This window comes from Salvelinus sp. IW2-2015, linkage group LG23 (genome assembly GCF_002910315.2).
Source record: "Salvelinus sp. IW2-2015 linkage group LG23, ASM291031v2, whole genome shotgun sequence".
NCBI classification, from domain to species: Eukaryota; Metazoa; Chordata; class Actinopteri; order Salmoniformes; family Salmonidae; genus Salvelinus; species Salvelinus sp. IW2-2015.
In genome coordinates, this window is record NC_036863.1 from 16,232,255 (window position 1) to 16,255,273 (window position 23,019).

At 43.1% G+C, this 23,019-nt stretch overlaps 1 protein-coding gene across 4 annotated transcripts in view; it reads right to left on the reverse strand.

Annotated features, from left to right (window-relative positions):
* Positions 1–23,019, reverse strand: part of LOC111951005 (cell adhesion molecule 1-like) — a 648,521-nt gene that overhangs the window by 187,782 nt on the left and 437,720 nt on the right. For all 4 annotated transcript variants that reach the window (XM_070434393.1, XM_023968962.2, XM_070434392.1 and 1 more), the window contains 2 exons: positions 14,097–14,193; positions 11,747–11,919 (listed from right to left, as the gene is read on the reverse strand). In XM_070434393.1, the coding sequence (XP_070290494.1) occupies positions 11,747–11,919; positions 14,097–14,193 (270 nt within the window). The remainder of the gene's footprint in view (positions 1–11,746; positions 11,920–14,096; positions 14,194–23,019) is intronic.

The following is a 23,019-nucleotide window of genomic DNA, read 5'->3' on the forward strand; positions in this document are numbered from 1 at the left end:
AAAGAGCTTCTAGATATCAGGACAGCGATCGCTGACCTCGGATTAGACGAAGATTTTTTCAACAACAACAACAGCAGCAAGCAGGACTCACACAATATTCTCCAAACACCCACAGGGCAGACATCCCAATTATTCGCAAAAGGAAGCGATGCAGAGGAAGAAGAGCCGGATGCCTGTTCCGGACCCGCAGAAGGCAACTAGGAAAGCTACCGTTACCGTCAATATTACTCGCCAACGTGCAATCATTGGACAATAAACTAGACGAGGTACGATCACGAATATCCTACCAAGGGGACATCAAAAACTGTAATATCCTATGTTTCACGGAATCGTGGCTGAATGACGACATGGATATTCAGCTAGCGGGATACACACTGCACCGGCAGGATAGAGCAGCACACTCCGGTAAGACCAGGGGGGACGGTCTGTGCATATTTGTAAACAACAGCTGGTGCACGAAATCTAAATTCTCTAGATAGAGTATATTATGATAGATTGCAGGCCACACTACTTGCCTAGAGAGTTCTCAGCTATACTTTTCGTGGCTGTTTATTTACCACCACAGACAGATGCCGGCACTAAGACCGCACTCAGCCAGTTGTATAAGGAAATAAGCAAACAGGAAACCACCCAGAGGCGGCGCTCCTAGTGGCCGGAGACTTTAATGCAGGGAAACTTAAATCAGTTCTACCAAATCTCTATCAACAGGTTAAATGTGCAACCAGACGGAAAAGTTTTCTAGATCACCTGTACTCCACACACAGAGATGCGTACAGAACTCTCCCTCGCCCTCCATTTGGTAAATCCGACCACAACTCTATCCTCCTGATTCCTGCTTACAAGCAAAAATTAAAGCAGGAAGCACCAGTGACTCGTCTATAACTCACATCAGAGACCTGGCAGGGTGGTGCCAGAATAGCAACCTATCCCTCAACGTAACCAAGACTAAGGAGATGATTGTAGACTAACAGGAAAAGGAGCACCGAGCACGTCCCCATTCTCATCAACGGGGCTGTAGTGGAGCAGGTTGAGAGCTTCAAATTCCTTGGTGTCCACATCAACAACAAACTAGAATGGTCCAAACACACCAAGACAGTCGTGAAGAGGGCACGACAAAGCCTATTCCCCCTCAGGAAACTAAAAAGATTTGGCATGGGTCCTGAGACCCTCAAAAGGTTCTACAGCTGCAACATCGAGAGCATCCTGACCAGTTGCATCACTGCCTGGTACGGCAATTGCTCGGCCTCCGACCGCAAGGCACTTCAAAGGGTAGTGCGTACGGCCCAGTACATCAGGCGGTATCAGAGGAAGGCCCTGAAAATTGTCAAAGACCCCAGCCACCCCAGTCATAGACTGTTCTCTGTTCTCCCGCATGGCAAGCGGTACCGGAGTGCCAAGTCTAGGACAAAAAGGCTTCTCAACAGTTTTTACCCCCAAGCCATAAGACTCCTGAACAGGTAACCAAATGGTTACCCGAACTATTTGCATTGTGTGCAATGCAAATGCAACCCCTCTTTTACGCTGCTGCTACTTTCTGTATATCTTATATGCATAGTCACTTTAACTATACATTCATGTACATACTACCTCAATTGGCCCGACCAACCAGTGCTCCCACACATTGGCTAACCGGGCTATCTGCATTGTGTCCCACCACCCGCCAACCCCTCTTTTTTATGCTACTGCTACTCTCTGGCCATCATATATGCATAGTCACTTTAACCACACCCACATGTACATACTACCTCAATAAGCCTGACTAACCAGTGTCTGTATATAGCCTTGCTACTCTTATATTCAAATGTCTTTTTACTGTTGTCTTATTTCTTTACTTACCTACACACACAAACATACTTTTTTTCCCTCCGCACTATTGGTTAGAGCTTGTAAGTAAGTATTTCACTGTATTCGGCGCACGTGACAAATACATTTTGATTTGATCCTGAACTTTAGTCACAGGCACTAGCCGGCTATCACTTGGTTAGACTGCTGCCCTATGTACATAGTCATGGAACACCGGTCACTTTAATAATATTTACATGTTTTACCAACTGCACATGTATATACTGTTCGCCCCAATTTCATGATATCCAATTGTGATCCAGTCTCATTGCTGCAACTCCCCAACGGACTCGAGTCATGCGTCCTCCGAAACATGACCCGCCTAACCGCCCTTCTTAACACCCGCCAGCTAACCTGCACCAATGTATCCGAGGAAACACTGTTCGCCTGATGACCGAGGACAGCCTGCAGGCACCCGGCCCACCACAAGGAGTCGCTAGAGCCCGCAAGTAAAACCCCCCGGTCAAACCCTCCCCTAACCCTGACGACGCTGGGCCAATTGTGCGTTGCCCTATGGGAATCACGGCCATGGCCGGTTATGACACAGCCTTGGATTGAACCCGGGTCTTTAGTGACGACTCTGCGATGCAGTGCCTTAGAGCGCAGTGCCACTCGGGAGGTTGTATATACTGTTTTCTAGTCAAAACCTATCCTACACTGAACAAAAATATAAGCGCAACATGTAAAGTGTTGGTCCCATGTTTCATTAGCTGAAATAAAGATCCCAGAAATGTTCCATACGCACAAAAAAGCTTATTTCTCTCAAATTTGGTGCACAAATGTGGTTACATCCCTGTTAGTGAGCATTTCTCCTTTGCCAAGATAAACCATCCACCTGACAGGTGTAGCATAGCAGGAATCTGATTAAACAGCATGATCATTACAAAGGTGCACCTTGTGCTGGGGACAATAAAAGGCCACTCTAAAATGTGATGTTTTGTCACACAACACATTATCACAGATGTCTCAAGTTTTGAGGGAGCGTGCATTTGGATTGCTGACTGCAGGAATGTCCTCCAGAGCTGTTGTCAGGTAATCTAATATTAATTTCTATATCATAAGCCGCTCTCAACGTCATTTTAGAGAATTTGTCAATTCGTCCAACTGGCCTCACAACCACAGACGAGTATGGTGTCGTGTGGGCGAGCGGTTTGCTGATGTCAACGAAATACCCCATGGTGGCGGGGGGGTTATGGTAAGGGCAGGTATAAGCTACGGACAACAAACTGAATTTGAATGCACAGAAATACTGTGACGAGATCCTGAGGCCCATGTTTACATATAGGCATAAATGGGACCCATGTCGCCCAAAAAGTTATACTTTTGACTCATCTGTCCACAGAACATTCTTCCAAGAGTCTTGATGATCATCCAGGTGCTTCCAGGTGCTTTTTGGCAAACTTGAGTCAACTTTTTGGACAAGATGGGTCCCAATGTGTCTGACGAAAACCAAACACTGCATTCCACAGTAAGAACCTCATACCAACAGTCAAGCATTGTGGTGGTAGTGTGATGGTTCGGGGATGCTTTGCTGCCTCAGGAACTGGACGACTTGCCTTAATAGAAGGAAACATGAATTCTGCTCTGTATCAGAGAATTCTACAGAAAAAACTCAGGCCATCCGTCTGTGAGCTGAAAATGAAGCGCAACTGGGTCATGCAGCAAGACAATGATCCAAAACACACAATCAAGTCTACATGAAAATGGTTAAAAAGCAAAAAAATTGACTTTTTGGAATGGCKTAGTGAAAGTCCAGACCTAATCCCAATTGAGATGTGGCAGGACTTGAAACGAGCAGTTCATGCTTGAAAACCGACAAATGTCGCTGAGTTAAAGTAGTTCTGCATGCAAGAGTGAGCTAAAATTCCTCCACAGCGATGTGAGAGTCTGATCAACAACTACAGGAAACATTTGGTTGCAGTTATGGCAGCTAAATGTTGTTTTTTTTGTTGAGTTTATTAACTTGACCATAAAAAAAAAAAGCACACATAAAACTTGAAAAGCCTTACATGCACATTAGTACAATTATTGAGGATTACACACAAAGTCTGGACTTATTTCCATTGTGGTCCTCTTGAGACAAGATGGCTAGGCAAGATCAACACGGTTGCACACAGTTGATAGCGAGATAATAAAACATAAAAACAAAGAAGAACATCTACGTCATCATTGCAGTTGCATCGTAAGGTATATTGAATAGGCACAGAACACATCAAACTGATTTTTGCCCAGAAAGGACGTTGTTTTTATGGGCAGAGGCAACACATTCCAATCTGAGGCTCCAGTATACAAGAAAGCACCTTTCCCAGCATTACATGTATAAGCCCACATTAGCAACACCTGATCTGGTGCTGTGATTGTGTGTATCTTTAACATGGGGAAAGTAATCAGTTAGATATCTGGGCGCAGAACCACAAATATTCCTGTAAACCATACCCAGTCTAATCTGGGCACCTTAGCCTCAACAGGCAGCCAGTTTAGTTCCTGAGAGCAGCTTATTCTGGAGCTTCCACATCAGAAGCATAGATAAGCACCCAAACCAGGAAGAACTAGCGTAGTCAAAATGGCATTGAATGAGGGAAGTGGCCATCACTAGCACTACCAGTTATTGAGTGTAAGGGAGCAATTATTTTTTCACACAGGGGAATTGGGTATTGATTAACTTTGTTAATTAAATAAATAAAATAAGTATATATATTTTTTGTTATTTGTAAACTCAGGTTCCTTTTATCTAATATTAGGTTTTGGTTGAAGATCTGAAATGTTTCTATATTTCAAAACGATAGGTGGTCATTGGACAAAGAGACTGTCAAATCAAGTGAAAACCGCCTGTCTCTTTGGTGCATAATGATGGCTGTCCTTCGTGGGCTAATTGACGTGTTGTGTAGCCAATACGTAATGTAGAATGATGAAACAAAGTTTAGTTGCTTTCTAGAGTGACTAAGGATTGCACAGAAACTGAACTTGACTGGGTGAAACAAGGTTTAGCCAGTGAAATTTCATAGATAGTTTTTTTGCAAGTTGAAAGACTTGGATCGTGTTAGTATATAAAAATGTATTTTATCAAACAAAACTACCGAATGTAAGTACATTATATACAGTCAGAGGTGAATGAATCAAACCAGTTGCCTTGATAAGTGTTTTGTTGTTGTGCACTATCCTCAAACAATAGCATGTTATTTTTTCGCTATAATTGCTCCGGAAAATTGGACTGCAGTTAGATTAACAATAATTTAAGCTTTCTGACCATGTAAGACATGTCTATGTCCCGGAAAGTTGGCTTTTGTATACAACGCCTTTCTAGTCAAATATCGCATATATTTAGCAGCAACTGTCCCGATTTTGGGACACTGATCCAGTAAAGGTTCATTTGTGGAATATCTTTCATTCTTAATGCATTTGAGTCAATCAGTTGTGTTGTGACAAGGTAGGGGTGGTATACAGAAGATAGACCTATTTGGTAAAAGACCAAGTCCATATTATGGCAAGAACAGCTCAAATAAGCAAAGAGAAATGACAGTCCATCATTACTTTAAGACATGAATGTCAGTTAATACGGAAAATTTCAAGAACTTTGAAAGTTTCTTCAAGTGCAGTCGCAAAAACCATCAAGCATTGTGAAGAAACTGGCTCTCATGAGGACCACCACAGGAAAGGAAGACCCAGCCTCAGAAATTGCAGTCCAAATAAATGCTTCAGAATTCAAGTAACAGACACATCTCAACATCAACTGTTCAGAAGAGACTGCGTGAATCAGGCCTTCATGGTCGAATTGCTGCAAAGAAACCACTACTAAAGGACACCAATAAGAAGAAGAGACTTGCTTGGGCCAAGAAACACGAGCAATGGACATTAGACCAGTGGAAATCTGTCCTTTGGTCTGATGAGTCCAAATTTTAGATTTTTGGTTCTAACCGCTGTGTCTTTGTGAGATGCAGAGTAGGTGGACGGATGATCTCCGCATGTGTGGTTCCCACCATGAAGCATGGAGGAGGAGGTGTGATGGTGTGGGAGTGCTTTGCTGGTGACACTGTCTGTGATTTATTTAGACACACAATGCACACTTAACCAGCATGGCTACCACAGCATTCTGCAGCGATACACCATCCCATCTGGTTTGCGCTTAATGGGACTACCATTTGTTTTTCAACATGACAATGATCCAAAACACCTCAAGGCTGTGTAATGGTTATTTGACCAAGAAGGAGAGTGATGGAGTGCTGCATCAGATGACCTGGCCTCCACAATCACCCGACATCAACCCAATTGTGATGGTTTGGGATGAGTTGGACCGCAGCGTGAAGGAAAAGTAGCCAACAAGTGCTCCAACATATGCGGGAACTCCTTCAAGATGGTTGGAAAAGCATTCCAAGTGAAGCTGGTTTAAGAAGGCACACATGTTAATTAAAATGCATTCCAGGTGACTACCTCATGAAGCTGGTTGAGAGAATGCCAAGAGTGTGCAAAGCTGTCATCAAGGCAAAGGGTGGCTACTTTGAAGAATCTCAAATATAAAATACATTTCGATTAGTTTAACACTTTTTGGGTTACTACGATTCCATATGTGTTATTTAATAGTTTTGATGTCTTCACTATTATTCTACAATGTAAAAAATAGTAAAATTAAAGAAAATCCCTTGAATGAGTAGGGGTGTCCAAACTTTTGACAGGTGTGTGCCTTTCCAAATCATGCCCAGTCAATTTAATTTATCACAGGTGGACTCCAATCAAGTTGTAAAAACATCTCAAGCATAATCAATGAAAACAGGATGCACCTGAGCTCAATTTCAAATCTCATAGCAAAGGGTCTGAATACTTATGTAAATAAGGTCTCTGTTTTTAATTTTTAATACATGTGCAAAGAATTCTGAAAACCTGTTTTGCTATGTTATCATGGGGTATTGTGTGTAGATTGCTGAGGATAAAAAAAAAAAAAAAAAATCCATTTTAGAATAAGGCTGTAGCGTAACAAAATTTGGAAAAAGTCAAGGGGTCTGAATACTTTCTGAAGGCACAGTATATATTTCTTAATTCCATTCTTTTACTTTTTAGATGTGTGTATTGTTCGATACTACTGCACTGTTGGAGCTAGGAACACAAGCATTTCGCTACACCCGCAATAACATCTGCTAAATATGTGTATGCGGCAAATAAAATTTGATTTGATCTGTTTCTATACATTTGCATGTTATGTGTGTCACAGTAGTCACTAGCCATGTCTGACATGATCTCATAGTCTACCATTGATCTCAGGCTGCCTTGTAAATTGAAGTGCCAGCTCGAGCCCTAACCAGGAGCAATGAACGAGCACAAGACCCTGGTTAAGAATGGGGGTTGGAGGAGGTTGTCAAGAGGAGAGAATTTACGACTTCATTATAATGGCTGGCTGATGGGAGTGGGTCTGGCTGTGGCAGGACTGCACATGTTGTTTGCCTGCAGCTGGTGTCCTGTAGATTTTCTCCAGTTAGGCTGCCTGATTGCGAGTCACATCTGATGACAAAATATGTTCCCCTATACTAGGTTAGGGTGTGTAATAGGAACCGGTGGCTCTTTATTTGCGACAATGTTTTTCATTATGTTTTTCATTTTCCAAGCCAGCGTGTAGATACAACTGTAGGATGAAGGCTAACAAGGTTACTGTAAAGGGTCCAATACATTTTTTCAGCTTTGGCTGTGTGTCTCCTTACAGGGGGCATTAATACTGTACCGGCCACACAATAATACAACTTCCATTTCCACAAACTGTTGGCGACACTTGACTCAGGTCGGGTGTTGGTGGTTGGGATAAACAAAGCTCCACTCCAGAACAGTTTTGTAGAGTGTATCGCCAACAGCAGCGATGGTTCTTCAGCACCGATGCCAGGGGCTGGGAGGAGGATGCCAGGGGCTGGGAGGAGGATGCCAGGGGCTGGGAGGAGGATGCCAGGGGCTGGGAGGAGGATGCCAGGGGCTGGGAGGAGGAAACCCCTGGAAGGAGGAGGAGGTGGAAGTCTTAGGGAGCCGAGAGGAGAGCGACAAGCCGCAGAGCACGGAGGACTAAAAGGCAGAGCTTGTGAAGAAGGGAGGTCCTGTTTATTGGGTTAACGCTGGCTCTGTAAACTGGTTAAAGTCCTGGGTGCTAGGTCTCATTCGACTGCAGGGCCCCACCGATTTTCCTTTTTCCACGGGCCACTTGAAGAAATGGGTACCGGGGAATGCATTCTTTCTCCCGGTAAGCAGGTTAGTGTCAGCTGCACTCCCGGTGCTCTCCATCACTTAGTTTCYCAATAGTCGAGGAAACAAACGTATTAGAGGGATGGGTGCCAGTGCTACATCTGTTCTGCCTGTTGACTGAGGGGAGGCAGGATGGGGAGGCTTCTTGACTTACTGTACGGGAGCTTTGATTGGTTCAGGAGTGAATGGTAAATGATGGAAGGGGGGGAAAGCCTATAACACATTACATTTCCAGACCACTCCAACCTAGAGGATATTGAGCCCCCCACTGAGCATACTGGGACAGTAATAACTCAAATGGATTTCCTATTGTAATTTGCCATGACTTAACCAGCAGGAAAGTGCATTATAGTGAAAACATGTAGTACCAGTGTAGCTAGTAATACCTGAAATAAACACTTAACTATAAACATCTCTGAATGTCACACACACATTACTCACTTTTGCAGATTTGTTTGATTTTTTAAATTATGTATTTTAGCAGAACCCTGAGGTATATTTTCATAATGGCTCAGACAACATTTGTATTAACATGTGTGTGCATCACTGTTTGTGTGTGTATGTATGTCAGTGTGTGACTCGCTTGCCATCACCGATATGTCGGGGCTGCTGTGTTTGTAATAAGAATATGTCTGTCTGTGAATTTGAAGGGGAATGTGTGCAGCTACACGCAGATGCCATCACTGCCTGTCTTTGAGTTGAGAGCTGGAGAGAGGGGAGGATATTTCAGTGTCAGTGAGTTCGCTTCGCTAACATCTTGCCGCTCCGGTGAATTTTGCGCGCACTTGCATGTGCGTGTTAGAGGAACATGGCGCAAGATTAGGCGCAGACAGCCCGGGCCCTGCATTGCCCTGTACATCCCTTCATTACCAAGTTTAATGTGGGACATGATGCACGACTGAATTACAGTAGGGCTGCGTGGTTAATGGCACCCTATTCCCGATATAGTGCACTACTTTTGACCTGGGCCCACAGGGCTCAGATCAAATGTGGTGGATTATGTAGGGAATATGATGCCATTACGGGCACTACCTAAATGTTAGAGCGGGGGTGCAGAAACCAAAGTCATCAAAGAGCAGACAGAGGCTTTATTATCATAGAGGCTGATGTTAATGGGAGGAGAGCTATCTTTTTCTCTTTTCTGCAGTCCACATGTTGCCTGTGTTGTTTGTTTCTCACAGTAGGAGAGGAGGGAAAAGTAGAGGGCGCTCTCACGTGCCCAGAGCGGAGGTTCAAAGCTGGTGGAGAGATGTGGAAAAAACCCTGGTGCAATTACCAACCACAGCATTTACACCTTGAGCTGAGGCTAGCTTTTGGAACACAAGCAGTGAGAAGTGGAAGAAGGAACCGGGACTCGCTGATAGTCATATATTGTCTGTGATGGCAGAGCGACTGTGTTCACATACACAAAATGTTTATGAATATAACTCACTCACTCACTCACTCACTGCCCATCTCTCTATCTTTGTCTAACACTTAACATACAGACACACATTCCCTAGCTTCATCTATCAATCCAAACGGCTCCGTCCATAAACACATTTAACAAGGGCAAAAAAAAGGTGGAAAAAAACGCTTCACAGTCTTTCACGAGCCTCGTTGTTTTACCACATTCGTCATTAACACTACCTCCTGCTCTTCCATTATTCAGCATTCATCTGTCAGGCAACAAGACCTTTTTTAAAAAGGTTATTCTCAGTCCATTAATGCCCTCTGAAAATAGCAGCCAAATAATTTCTCCCGCAGGCTTAGTAAGGCTCAGTAAGCTATATCAGCCGAGTACATTTTGCGGAGGGAAAATGGCCAGATTAGATGGTAATGTCCTGCAGGGAAGGAAATGTCATTCGAATCAATGGTATTGAACTGTGTTCAGATAACGCTGTGGGGAGAGAGAGAGGGAAAGAGAGAGAGAGGGAATGGGGGATAAAGAGAGAGAGAGATGGATAGAGAGAGGTGGGTGGGAGATACGTACCATGAATATAGAATATCAGAAGGAATAGAGAGATAGGGGATGGGGGGATAAAAAGAAAGAGAGAGTGGTGGAAGGTACGTACCATACACGCAGAGTATGTACATTACCAGTCAAAAGTTTGGACACACCTACTTTACTTTATTTTTTACTATTTTCTACATTGTAGAATAATAGTGAAGACATCAAAACTATGAAATAACACATGTGAAATCATGTAGTAAAACCAAAAAAGTGTTAAACTTATTTTATATTCTTCAAAGTAGCCACCCTTTGCCTTGATGACAGCTTTGAACAGTCTTGGCATTCTCACAACCAGCTTCATGAGGTAGTCACCTGCAATGCATTTCAATTAACAGGTGTGCCTTGTTAAAAGTTAATTTGTGGAATTTCTTTCCTTCTTAATGTGTTTGAGCCAATCAGTTGTGTTGTGACAAGGTAGGGGTGGTATACAGAAGATATACCTATTTGGTAAAAGACCAAGTCCATATTATGGCAAGAACAGCTCAAATAAGCAAAGAGAAATGACAGTCCATCATTACTTAAAGACATGCATGTCAGTCAAAGCAGAACATTTCAAGATCTTTGAACGTTTCTTCAAGTGCAGTCGCAAAAACCATCAAGCATTGTGAAGAAACTGGCTCTCATGAGGACCACCACAGGAAATGAAGACCCAGAGTTACTTCTGCTGCAGAGGATAAGTTCATTAGAGTTACCAGCCTCAGAAATTGCAGCCCAAATAAATGCTTCAGAGTTCAAGTAACAGACACATCTCAACATCAACTGTTCAGAAGAGACTGCGTGAATCAGGCCTTCATGGTCGAATTGCTGCAAAGAAACCACTACTAAAGGACACCAATAAGAAGAAGAGACTTGCTTGGGCCAAGAAACACGAGCAATGGACATTAGACCAGTGGAAATCTGTCCTTTGGTCTGATGAGTCCAAATTTTAGATTTTTGGTTCTAACCGCTGTGTCTTTGTGAGATGCAGAGTAGGTGGACGGATGATCTCCGCATGTGTGGTTCCCACCGTGAAGCATGGAGGAGGAGGTGTGATGGTGTGGGAGTGCTTTGCTGGTGACACTGTCATTGAATTATTTAGACTTCAAGGCACGCTTAACCAGCATGGCTACCACAGCCTTCTGCAGCGATACGTCATCCCATCTGGTTTGCGCTTAATGGGACTACCATTTGTTTTTCAACAGGACAATGACCCAATACACCTCCAGGCTGTGTAAGGGTTATTTGACCAAGAAGGAGTGTGATGGAGTGTTGCATCAGATGACCTGGCCTCCACAATCACCCGACCTCAACCCAATTGAGATGGTTTGGGATGAGTTGGACCGCAGAGTGAAGTAAAAGCAGCCAACAAGTGCTCAGCATATGTGCAAACTCCTTCAAGACTGTTGGTAAAGCATTCCAGGTGAATGCCAAGAGTATGCAAAGATGTCATCAAGGCAAAGGGTGGCTACTTTGAAGAATCTCAAATAAAATATATATTGTGATTTGTTTAACACTTTTTTTGGTTACAACATGATTCCATATGTGTTATTTCATAGTTTTGATGTCTTCACTATTATTCTACTGTAAAAATAAAGAAAAACCCTTGAATGAGTAGGTGTGTCCAAACTCTTGACTGGTTCTGTAGTCATCCGAGAGAGAGAGGGGGATGATTGAAAGATAAAGAGAGAGAGAGACCGTGTTGAATCGAGAGGTACGTACCGTAGACGTAGAGGATGTAGTCGTCATACGACTCGCCCACTGAGTTGGCAGCGAAGCAGCGGTAGGTGCCGTTGTAGGTCTTGTTGAGGTTCTCGATGTACAGGTCCGGGCCGGTGATGAGGGCGTGTGAGGGCAGGTCATCATCCACCTTCACCCAGTTGATCTGCTGAGGACTACAGAGAGAGAGAGGGGACAGCAATGTCACTCAGTGATCAAATAATCCGTGTTTTCACCTTTGGAACTATTCTATTGGCTCCATAGGAGAGCGAGGGGACAGTAATTTCATTGGTCAGACACATCGTTTCCCCTAGATCTAGATCTTGAATACATATTATGCCAAATAATTACAAATAAAGATATGTTACCTTTTTTGGACTATATTCAATTGGTTCCTTTGTACCTGGCGGGCTAAATCAATCACCACCCCAAGTATATATATATATATATATATATATATATATATATATATATTTGAAGTTCTTGTTTGTTTCCCCTTTTAAGGCTCCGATAGGGCGCATCCGATAGGGTAAACATCAACACACCCAATGAGATTCTTTCACCTTTGATTGCCAAACTATTTGTGTGTGTATATGTGTGTGCTATTTAGGTGGGGAGCCTTTTATGTTCCTGGCCTAGTGATGTGGCTAACTACATTACCCAGCCATCTTTGTTCCCTCACTACCTTGGCAGGAAGCTTACAGGAAGTGCTGGATCTGGATCCCATTTCTTTGATGAGCTATGTAAGAACCAGAAGCCACCGAGGGGGGAAAAACAAAGCGCCTCTTAACTCTGTTTTGCTCTCGCAACTTTCAATGGCTGGCTGCTAGCTAGCTAACACGCCGATGTCCCTTGAGTGGGTGCCGAGGACTCTCTCTTGTTGTTCTGTTTTTGTGTTGCTGTTTAAACTTGTTTCCTTCCATTTGAAAACACTTGGTTTGGAGAGAGCAAGGGAGGGAGGGAGAGAAAAAAGGGAGGAAGAAAGAGAAAAAGGGCTAAGCCTTGAAACAAAAGAGCAGTTTGAGCTCAGTAACAGTTGAACTCTCGCCTTTGTGGCGGGGTGAAAAAACATTTGATGGCTGCGGCGGCGGGCGGCTCGAGAGAGCAAATTGGAATCCCTCGTCGGGGCAAGAATCTTAGGGAACCGGAATCAGAGGTTAAATATACACACACAGTGTCAGCCTAAAAATGGAGTAATGACCTAGAAAAAGAGATTTACTGGGGGGTGGGGTGACACATGAGAGATAGAGAGAGGGAGAGGAGGATGGAGAGAGAGAGGGAGGCAGTGGMGGAAGAGAGGAAGGTAGATAGAATACAAATGGACACACGGCCAGAGCCTGTCACTATCTCGGCTTAGTAATGAGTTCAGAGAACTCTCACAAGCTCTAATGAAAATGACTACCAATTCTCTGGCCCACTGTATTGATTGTATTTTCATCTTTATTAAATTAATACGGGTGAGATCCGCCTTTACTCTCCCTGCTGAGTGCAAAACTTGAAGGGGAGAGGGAGGGAGGGGCCTGTGGGGTGTGTGTGTGTGTGTGTACACATCTGACATGTATTGTTCACAATTAATGCGCCTCGGGACAGGAGGCTTCGTAATGATGTAAGGTCTTCGCGGGGATCGCACGGCTGACGGCGTCATGTAATGACCGTTTGTGTCCCAAACGGTCATTGCACGAACGCACGAACACACACAGAAGTCAGAACCATGGACAGCCACATCATATTTAGCATACGTTGACTGGACTAAATTGTTTTTGGTATCTTTTAGTTGTCACTGTATTAGATTAAGCAGAGGTGATTTGATGATGCTGAAATGTTGAAGTTGAAATGGTGCTGGATTAGTGGAGGCAGCTCCTGTTTTCATTGCGACTTGCGGTAACTCTGTGGTTCTAAATCAATAGTTGTTTAGTGGTCAGAAAATGTCAGTAACAGTGACTTGCTTGACCATACTGTAGGTTATGTAACTATTTGTTACATGCAATATACTTTGTGGACTTCACTGGACAGAGGTTGTTCTCCTGTTTTGTGATGAAACAAAGGTGTGCTTGGATTTATTCTGCCACTGTGTCTTCTTATTGTCTCGGCCTTTAGGCCTATATACCACGATCGCAAGGCATATGAACAAACAGGTTATAGAGCAACACAATTATCCCAACAAATAGGTTGTAATGTGCCATTTGGGGGGGGTCGGGGTTTCCCAAGAGATTTTATTCACTCACTCCTACTGATGTACACTGATGTACACATGTACAGCTCTGTTCGCTGCATTCCCGCCATTTGGCAAAATCCTAATTTAAAGTTACATGTGTGGGTTGTGTGGTGTGTATGTGTGTGTGGTGTGTCTTACTGGGGTTTGCCTTTGGCCTGGCATGACAGCTCCATGTTCTGTCCCTCCCTTGGCAGCCCATCAGGAAACTCAACTATGATCTTCACCTCCGGTTTATCTGTAGAGAGAGCGAGAGCGAGAGCGAGAGAGAGAGAGAGCGCGAGAGCGAGAGCGAGAGAGAGAGAGAGAGAGAGAGAGGAGAGAGAGAGAGAGAGAGAGGAGAGAGAGAGAGAGAGAGAGAGAGAGGGGAGAAATGTGGGGAGAGAGTGCGTCAATGTGACATGCAAGTCATTAGTTCTGTTACAAGTTTATAAAGTAGCTAGGCTTCAGTCTGCTTAATGTTTCTTCATTCCAAGTTTATGTAGGCTACGTGATGTGAAATGTACAGACGTGTGGTTGGGAAGTTCACAAAACAAGTGTTCCGGAGGACTTGTCTGAGGACAAAATCGGACTTCAAATCCCTGTACAAAATTGAGGGTGGTTGTGTATAATTGAGAGTTGTTTGTATACTTTCACAACACTTAACTAGAGACCATTGGAAGAGCCCACTCTATTCCTTACTATTATGAGATTATCATATTCTAGACGGTTTACCTGGATGCTAGTGCAGGGAATGCTTTGGTTTTATTTTATAGCAATAATGGGTGCGATAGCATCCTGCTGTTTCCCAAGGACTAGACCTGATTGATACGTGGATGGGGGACCACTTGGGAAAACCAGGCTGCTGCTGCTGGTATGGATCAGATTTGGGAGAGGAAATATAGTCAGACCTGTTCTTTAGGTACTTTCTTAAAGGAACACTGGATTACCTGGAAGGTCTCTCCCTACCAACTGTCACTGTGGTCATTAACATTACACTTCATTTTGAAAGACCAAATACTTGTTTTCCAGGGTCAAGCAGCATGATAGAAAACCCAAAACAAGAACTACCTGTATGACCAGAGATACTCTCTAAAGAGTTCCAAAAAGATTAGAAAATAACGATGCCAATACATCACTTCATAAAATCCTTCATGTTCCTCGGAACACTGCCTTGGAGCGGATTTTAACATTTAATACTGGGAACTTAGTTTAATAGTAGTGCTCAAATGGTGCATGGTTTGTGTAAATTGGATATGACATTTGCGAAAACTAGACACTACTGCTGTAGTCCCCAATGTAGATGCTGCTATAGATCCACAGAGGTTTTCTCTTTTCTACTGCCAACCTTAAACCCATAATTGCACCTCAGTCATGTTTGTGCCTGGTGGGCAATATTGGCAGAATATTTTKAAAAACAAGCTAAAAATGTGGACCTGTCATTATAAGTGGAATCCAGGCCTGGAATGCTTAGAGGTAGAAACATGACATCCAGCTCTGAAGTTGGCCAGACTCTCTCAACTCTTCAAACTCTGGAACGTTTGTATTGTAGTTAGGTAAATCTTTGTGAGATTTTATTTTTTACTATGCCATTCGAAGGTCTTTCCGAGTTTGGGCCTCAATACGTAGCCTCCTAGTGGAGGCTAGTGGAAGGACAAATCACAGGACAGGCTCCTTCCAACCATTACAATGAGCCCATCCTCTGATTTCTCCCTCCACCAGCCTCTACTGGTCCACATTCTCTTACTGTAACCTCCTATCTTCACAGCAGCACACTGTCCACTGTGCTCCAAGCCTTTCTTCTCTCTTCTTTGAGGTGCAGTTTGTCAACAGTCCATGGGGCCTGTGGCAGGCAACATCGACACCATTGACCTTTCTGGTCCATCAGTAACAATCTTTTGCTCATCCATTAACATGACTGGCCTGACTAGCCACCACACGCAGACTGGTCAGGTTCTACTCTCTTCCACCACCACCACCCAGTCATAGATAGCAGGTACTGAAGAATGGCTGTTAGTTGCCAGGCTCTAAAGGGATGGCTTGATCCATGTGTCATCCATACAGTAGCTGCTTACGCTGTTTACAACATTTGTGTGAAATGAAACAGGCTTGTGACATGGGGGTGGGGGGCTTGCAGTATGGTTTGGGTGTCATTATTGTACAGAACCTTAATGATTGCTTGGCTAGCTATCTTAGCTGACTGTTAGCTTTCAAAAGATGCATTCTGCCTTCTTCACCCACAAGTGGCTGTGAGTGAACTGCAGTGTGGTGACGGCAGGAGGCTCCCTCGTAGTGAGGAAGACATTATACTCTGGACTGGTGTGTGGTGTGCCGGCAGCAGAGAAAGCATAGTGGAGGAGTCACCCAGTGGCTAAAGAGGGAGCTGAGGATTGACAAGAACAACGTCTGAAGAGAGGACAACTCCAGCTCCATTACCATCATCAATCCTGTCCCTACCACCCAACTCAGCTGCCAGCAGAATAGATGCCATTACCAGGAGCAGGCACTCTCTGAAGCTAGACTTAGCTGCTCTCCATTTATTTTTTCTTCAGCTAGCTAACTGTTATCTCCTTTTTTTCTTGTTTCTTTTTTGTCTATATACTGCAATTCAGCTTTTAGCTGCAAACGTGTACAAGACAACTTAACCAATAATAAAATAATTTCAGAGATTCTGACTTTAAGGTTGTTGGAGTGTGTGAAGGAGTGCCCCAGATAAAACTTTTGTTTCTTTTTAATTATCGTTTTAGGGGAATAGTTGTTATATCGATAGGTTATCTAGAGGTGTTCCTTTGCAGGGTGCAATTAGTCAAAATAAAATATGTCCCTTCAAGACTAACGACAGTCATTGTAAGGTTTATGAACTTCCAACACCGTCTGCTGTCCTTGTAGTATCCGGGAAGGGAAACAAGATCAAATAAGAAAAAAAATCTGCCCCGCTAACTAGACTGTCTGGACGTCAAAGACGCTTTATGTAAGAAAGCCATAAAAGGCCCTTCTCAACAACAGTTAAGACAGAAACAGGATTATAAAAGTGGGTACATCAGCCCGGGCCACCTTTGAATGCTGCCTAAACACTAATAAGGCCCCCCTTAGCTCCCTTTGGTGTTCAGAAGAAAGATCAGCCTCTGTATTATGTACAGTGCTAATGAGAGCAAGGGGAGAAGAAAGGGAGAGAAGAAAGAGACAGAGAGACGGGGAAAGTGAGAGAGAGACAGAGAGATGCAGAGGGGAAAGAAAGAGAGAAAGGTAAGAAAGAGAGACAGAGAAAGGGAATAGAAAGGGCAAGAGAAAGAGAGAGGAGAGGGGACAAGAGAGAGAGAAAAAGGGAGCAATTTAATTTGAGAGAGAGTGAAGGTACGAGAGTGAGAGAGAAGGAAGCGAGAGAGAGAGAATGTCAAAGAAAGCACACCATTACCTCCCTTTATGAACAGTTCCCTGGCAACAACAGCTGGCGTGGACCATGAAAATAAACACACAGTATGGCTACTGCACTACTGCTGGGTGTTGTGTTAATATGACCACCAGGATCATCACCGTCATCATCATCACCACCACCATTTTAATGTTACTGCTTTTATCAACAGCAGCAGCAGTATAAGTTGAAGTAGCAGAGTTAGCTAGTTGAGGCATGGTAAAGGAAGCAGTACAAGACAGAATATAAGAGGCACCAAATTGTAAAACATGTCCTTTAGGATCCCTTGGAAAAATATGCATCTGGCCTTCGTATTTAGGCCTAATAGCTTTTCCAAATCGAATATTCTCCCTGTGATGGAGCTTGCAGTGCTGCCACATACAGTGGTTTGTCCTTTAAAAGTTGCAGCGTACTGCAGCACAGCTTGCGTGGCGCCACAAAATTCTTTGGCACGTTATTTAAGTGCCAACCACTGGTACCATTAATGCTAGTTAGTGCTAGTTTGACCACCAGAGGGCATCTTTGTGAAGGATTTGATAGCTTTCAATAGTGGCTGTACTAGAGAATTGAAAACGTGTTTTTGTGAAAACATAGTATATGGGACTGATTAAGAAATTTTGCTTAATTTATTTGATTAATATTATGTTGTTTCTATTCCAAGAAAAACGAAAAACCCTCTGGGTTGCCATTAGGATGGAACGGAAAATATGGAGCTGTACAACGTGACGGTAGGGAGTAAGCTACAGTGCTGGGCTATTAAGCTAAATAATCCCTGTGCCGTGCGGGCACGCGGGAGACCGGGGATCAATTCCCCGACGGGGAGGAAGGAGGAGGCTGTCCTTGTAAATAAGAATTTGTTCTTAACTGATTCCATAAGTGTTTTTTCATAGTTGTGATGTATTCACTATTATTCTACAATGTAGAAAATAGTAAAAATTAAAAAAAATCCTGGAATAAGTAGGTGTGTCCAAACTTTTGAAGCAATAAAAATGTTTTGGCTAGAGAAATTGACGATACTACAATGCAACAAATACATTGATCCTCTCAGCAAGGTTTTCCCCATGGTCGTGGAGCAAGGTGGAAGTGCAACTAAAATGTAGTTTAAATAACTATCTGCATTTTGAATGTCTTTTTCTAGTTAATTTATTAACTAAAGCATAAAGATGTTGATGAAGAAATACTGTACCGCTGTTTTGAGTTAGAAATGTAACACTTCAGAGTACTTAAGCATCGAATACATTGCAGGTAGAGGGATGTTCACACCTACAGTAGCAGGGCTATGAAGAGTCTATTGTCCTGATAATCGGGCTACAAGTGTTTGAAAACCTGTTTTCAAAATGCCACGAGCTGTCCATCACTAATGTAAATAAAAACACAGCATCTTGCTTACATCCTTTATTGTAACAACAATGTCACAAATAATTTGTATCTACCTTTCCAATTACTTTTAGAGTTGGGATAAATTAGATTAATATTATGGTGTTTATTTTCCAAGAAAAACGAAAAATCCTCTGGGTTTCCGTTAGGATGGAACATAAATATGGCGCTGTACAATGTGACGGTCGGGAGTAGGCTACACAGTACTGGGCTATTTAGCTACGAATCCCCGTGTTGTGCACGGGCACACGGGAGAACGGGGTTTAATTACACTAAGAGCATAACATTTCTACACCATGATTTTAGTCTAACCAATACTCAAACAGAGATTCGGGATGCATCGGGATACTGGCCTTCTAGGCAGAGTTCCTCTGTCCAGTGTCTGTGTTCTTTTGCCCATCTTAATATTTTCTTTACATTGGCCAGTCTGAGATATGGCTTGATCTTTGCAACTCTGCCTGGAAGGCCAGGATCCAGGACTCGCCTCATCACTGTTGACGTTGAGACTGGTGTTTTGTGGGTACTATTTACTGAAGCTGCCAGTTGAGGACTTGTGAGGCGTCTGTTTCTCAAACTAGACACTCTAAAGTACTTGTCCTCTTTCTCAGTAGTGCACCGGGGCCTCCCACTCCTTTCAATTCTGGTGAGAGACAGTTTGTGCTGTTCTGTGAAGGAAGTATTACACAGCGTTGTACGAGATCTTAAGTTTCTTGGAAATTTCTCGCATGGAATAGCCTTCATTTCTCAGAACAAGAATAGACTGACGAGTTTCAGAAGAAAGTATTTGTTTCTGGCCATTTTGAGCCTGAAATCGAACCCACAAATGCTGATGCTCCAGATACTCAACTAGTCTAAAAACGGTCAGTTTTATTGTTTCTTTAATCAGCACAACAATTTTTAGCTGCGCTAACATAACTGCAAAAGGGTTTTCTAATGATCAATTAGCCTTTTAAAATAATGGATTAGCTAACACAATGTACAATTGGAACACAGGAGTGATGGCTGCTGATAATAAGTTGAAGTCGGAAGTTTACATACACCGTGGCCAAATACATTTAAACTACATTTTTCACAATTCTTGACATTTAATCCTAGTAAAAATTCCCTGTTTAGGTCAGTTAGGATTACCACTTTATTTCTATAGGCTTGAGGTCAGGGCTTTGTGATGGCCCTCCAATACCTTTACTTTGTTGTCCTTAAGCCATTTTGCCACCACTTTGGAAGTATACTTGGGGTCATTGTTCATTTGGAAGACCCATTTGCGACCAAGCTTTAACTTCCTGACTGATGTCTTGAGATGTCGCTTCAATATAACGGCATACATTTCCACCCTCATGATGCCATCTATTTTGTGAAGTGCACCAGTCCCTCCTGCAGCAAAGGACCCACACAACATGACACTGCCACCCCGTGCTTCACGGGTTGGGATGGTGTTCTTCGACTTGCAAGCCTCCCCCTTTTTCTTCCAAACATAACGATGGTCATTATGGCCAAACAGTTCTATTTTTGTTTCATCAGACCAGAGGACATTTCTCCAAAAAGTATGACCTTTGTCCCCATGTGCAAACCGTAGTCTGGCTTTTTTATGGCGGTTTTGAAGCAGTGGCTTCTTCTTTGCTGAGCGGCTTTTCAGGTTATTTTGATATAGGACTSGTTTTACTYTGGATATAGATACTTTTGTACCGGTTTCCTCCAGCATCTTCACAAGGTCCTATGCTGTTTTTCTGGAATTGATTTGCACTTTTCGCACCAAAGAAGATGCTCATCTCTAGGAGACAGAACGGGTCTCCTTCCTGAGCGGTATGACGGCTGCTTGGTCCCATGGTGTTTATACTTGCGTACTATTGTTTGTACAGATGAACGTGGTACCTTCCGGCGTTTGGAAATTGCTCCCAAGGATGAACCAGACTTGTGGAGGTCTACAAATCTTTTTCTGAGGTCTTGACTGATTTCTTTTGATTTTCCCACGATGTCAAGCAAAGAGGCACTGAGTTTGAAGGTAGGCCTTGAAATACATCCACAGGTACACCTCTAATTTACTCAAATTATGTCAATTAGCCTATCAGAAGATTCTAAAGCCATGACATAATTTTCTGGAATTTTCCAAGCTGTTTAAAGACACAGTCAACTTAGTGTATGTAAACTTCTGACCCACTGGAATTGTGATACAGTGAGTTATAAGTGAAATAATCTGTCTGTAAACAATTGTTGGAAAAATTACTTGTGTCATGCACAAAGTACATGTCCTAACCGACTTCCCAAAACTATAGTTTGTTAACAAGAAATTTGTGGAGTGGTTGAAAAACGGGTTTTAATGACTCCAACCTAAGTGTATGTAAACTTACGACTTCAACTGTAGATATTCCATAAAGAAATCTGCCGTTTCCAGCTACAATAGTCATTTACAATACTAAGAATGTCTACACTGTATTTCTGATCAATTTGATGTTATTTTAAATGGGCAAAAAATTTGCTTTTCTTTCAAAAACAAGAACATTTCTATGTGACCCCAAACTTTTGAACGGTAGTGTGTGTCTTTAGCAGGGATATAAAAAAAGGCACTGAATCAGCTAGCCTGATCTCCTCTGGCAGACCACTGCAAAGTCTAGGAGCTCCTAATGGTAAATGCCCTGTCTCCTTTCATTCTCAACCTAAACTTTGAAGATCACTAAATATGTCAACAGCGTAGCTCACCCCAGCCGCTCTGCTGTACGACCTTTCCGGTCAACACACAGCAATCTGTAGGCCGTCCATCCGTCCAAATTACAGACCTGGCAGAAGCTGTGTTGCTCTGTCTGAGTGATGGACAGGGCTGGGCGTGGCGCCACGTTTGTTGGACGGGCATGTACCGTTTTTACGAGTGAGAACTTTGTTTCGGGGTTGGGCTGTGTTAGTTTCTCAACTGCACTATCCCAAAGGTTATTGTAACCTTGGTTACAATGGTTGGTGGATTCAAATTAAACCGTTACATGGAGTGCAGAGGGTCGTACTGACAAAAGACACTACAGTACATCCCTTATTTTCCTCCCACTGCAGTGTAGTATCTCCTGTCATTGTCATCTTGTTATCATGAAAGTAGAGGTTTAGTGTTTTGAACGCTACAGTACCATCGTCTGTCTCAGAGTCGTACTGTCTTAGACTCCTTAGACACAAACACTAAACATTCCTGTGACTTCCTGATATTGCCACTTGGGGAAATTAAGAGCAGCTGTATCGTACGAGGGAGATGGCCATTATCATTATGCTAACAGAATTATTTGCTTAGCTTTATTATTGGTGTCCCCCAGCAGCTCTTAAGCCTCGGCCCTCCACCTGCCCACGGGGGGAAGAAGCAATAGCGCAGTAGGGAAAATGTCTTTGCCTTGCCCAGCCAGCCATCTATATTATTACTGAGCTTATTTAATATCCCTGGACATGTTTTTTCTTTTTTTTCCTATGGCAGAATGAAGTCTATTAGGACAGCCTGTGCACTCAATGATTTTAACATCGATTGCTTTTGCCTGCCCCGGCAGCATGGCGAGGCATGGAGAAGCGATGTGTCTGATGAGAGCATGTGAGGCAGACCGTGGAATGAGAACGGTTATAATTTGGTCTGTTGGCTGGCTCACCTTGGAGAAGAATTTCAAGATTGATAGTTCATTATCACATTATTTTTTAGTATTTGCTAAAATGTCAAATCCAATTTACCCTTGGCTAAGCCCCATAAGCTAACGTATGGAATTGTTTTAAGAAGGTCATACCAAGGATCATTTAGCTATTTGATTTAGAATTTTAGGACCCCGTAACATATAAAAAAATGATTCAAAAATTATTTGATGAAACCTTGAATTTGGATAAACAAATACATGTAGTTCCCCCACAAAAAAATGTAAAGGAAGTTTCTGTCCTATATCTAGGACAGATACAGTGCATTTGGCGTGAAGCTTGGCATTCAGGCCAAAGAGTTCAATCTTGGTTACATCAGAAAAGATCATCTGTTTCTCATGGTCTGAGAGTCCTTTAGGTACCTTTTGGCAAACTCCAAGCGGGCTGTCATTTGACTTTTACTGAGGAGTGGCTTCCATCTGGTAGAGTGCTGCAGAGATGATGGTCATTCTGGAAGGTTCTCCTATCTCCACAGAGGAACTCTGGAGCTCTGTCAGAGAGACCATTGGGTTCTTGGTCACCTCCCTGACAAAGGCCCTTCTCCCCCAATTGCCCAGTTTGGCCGTGCGGCTAGCTCTTGGAAGAGTCTTGGTGGTTCCAAACTTCTTCCATTTAAGAATGATGGAGGACATTGTGTTCTTGGGGACTTTG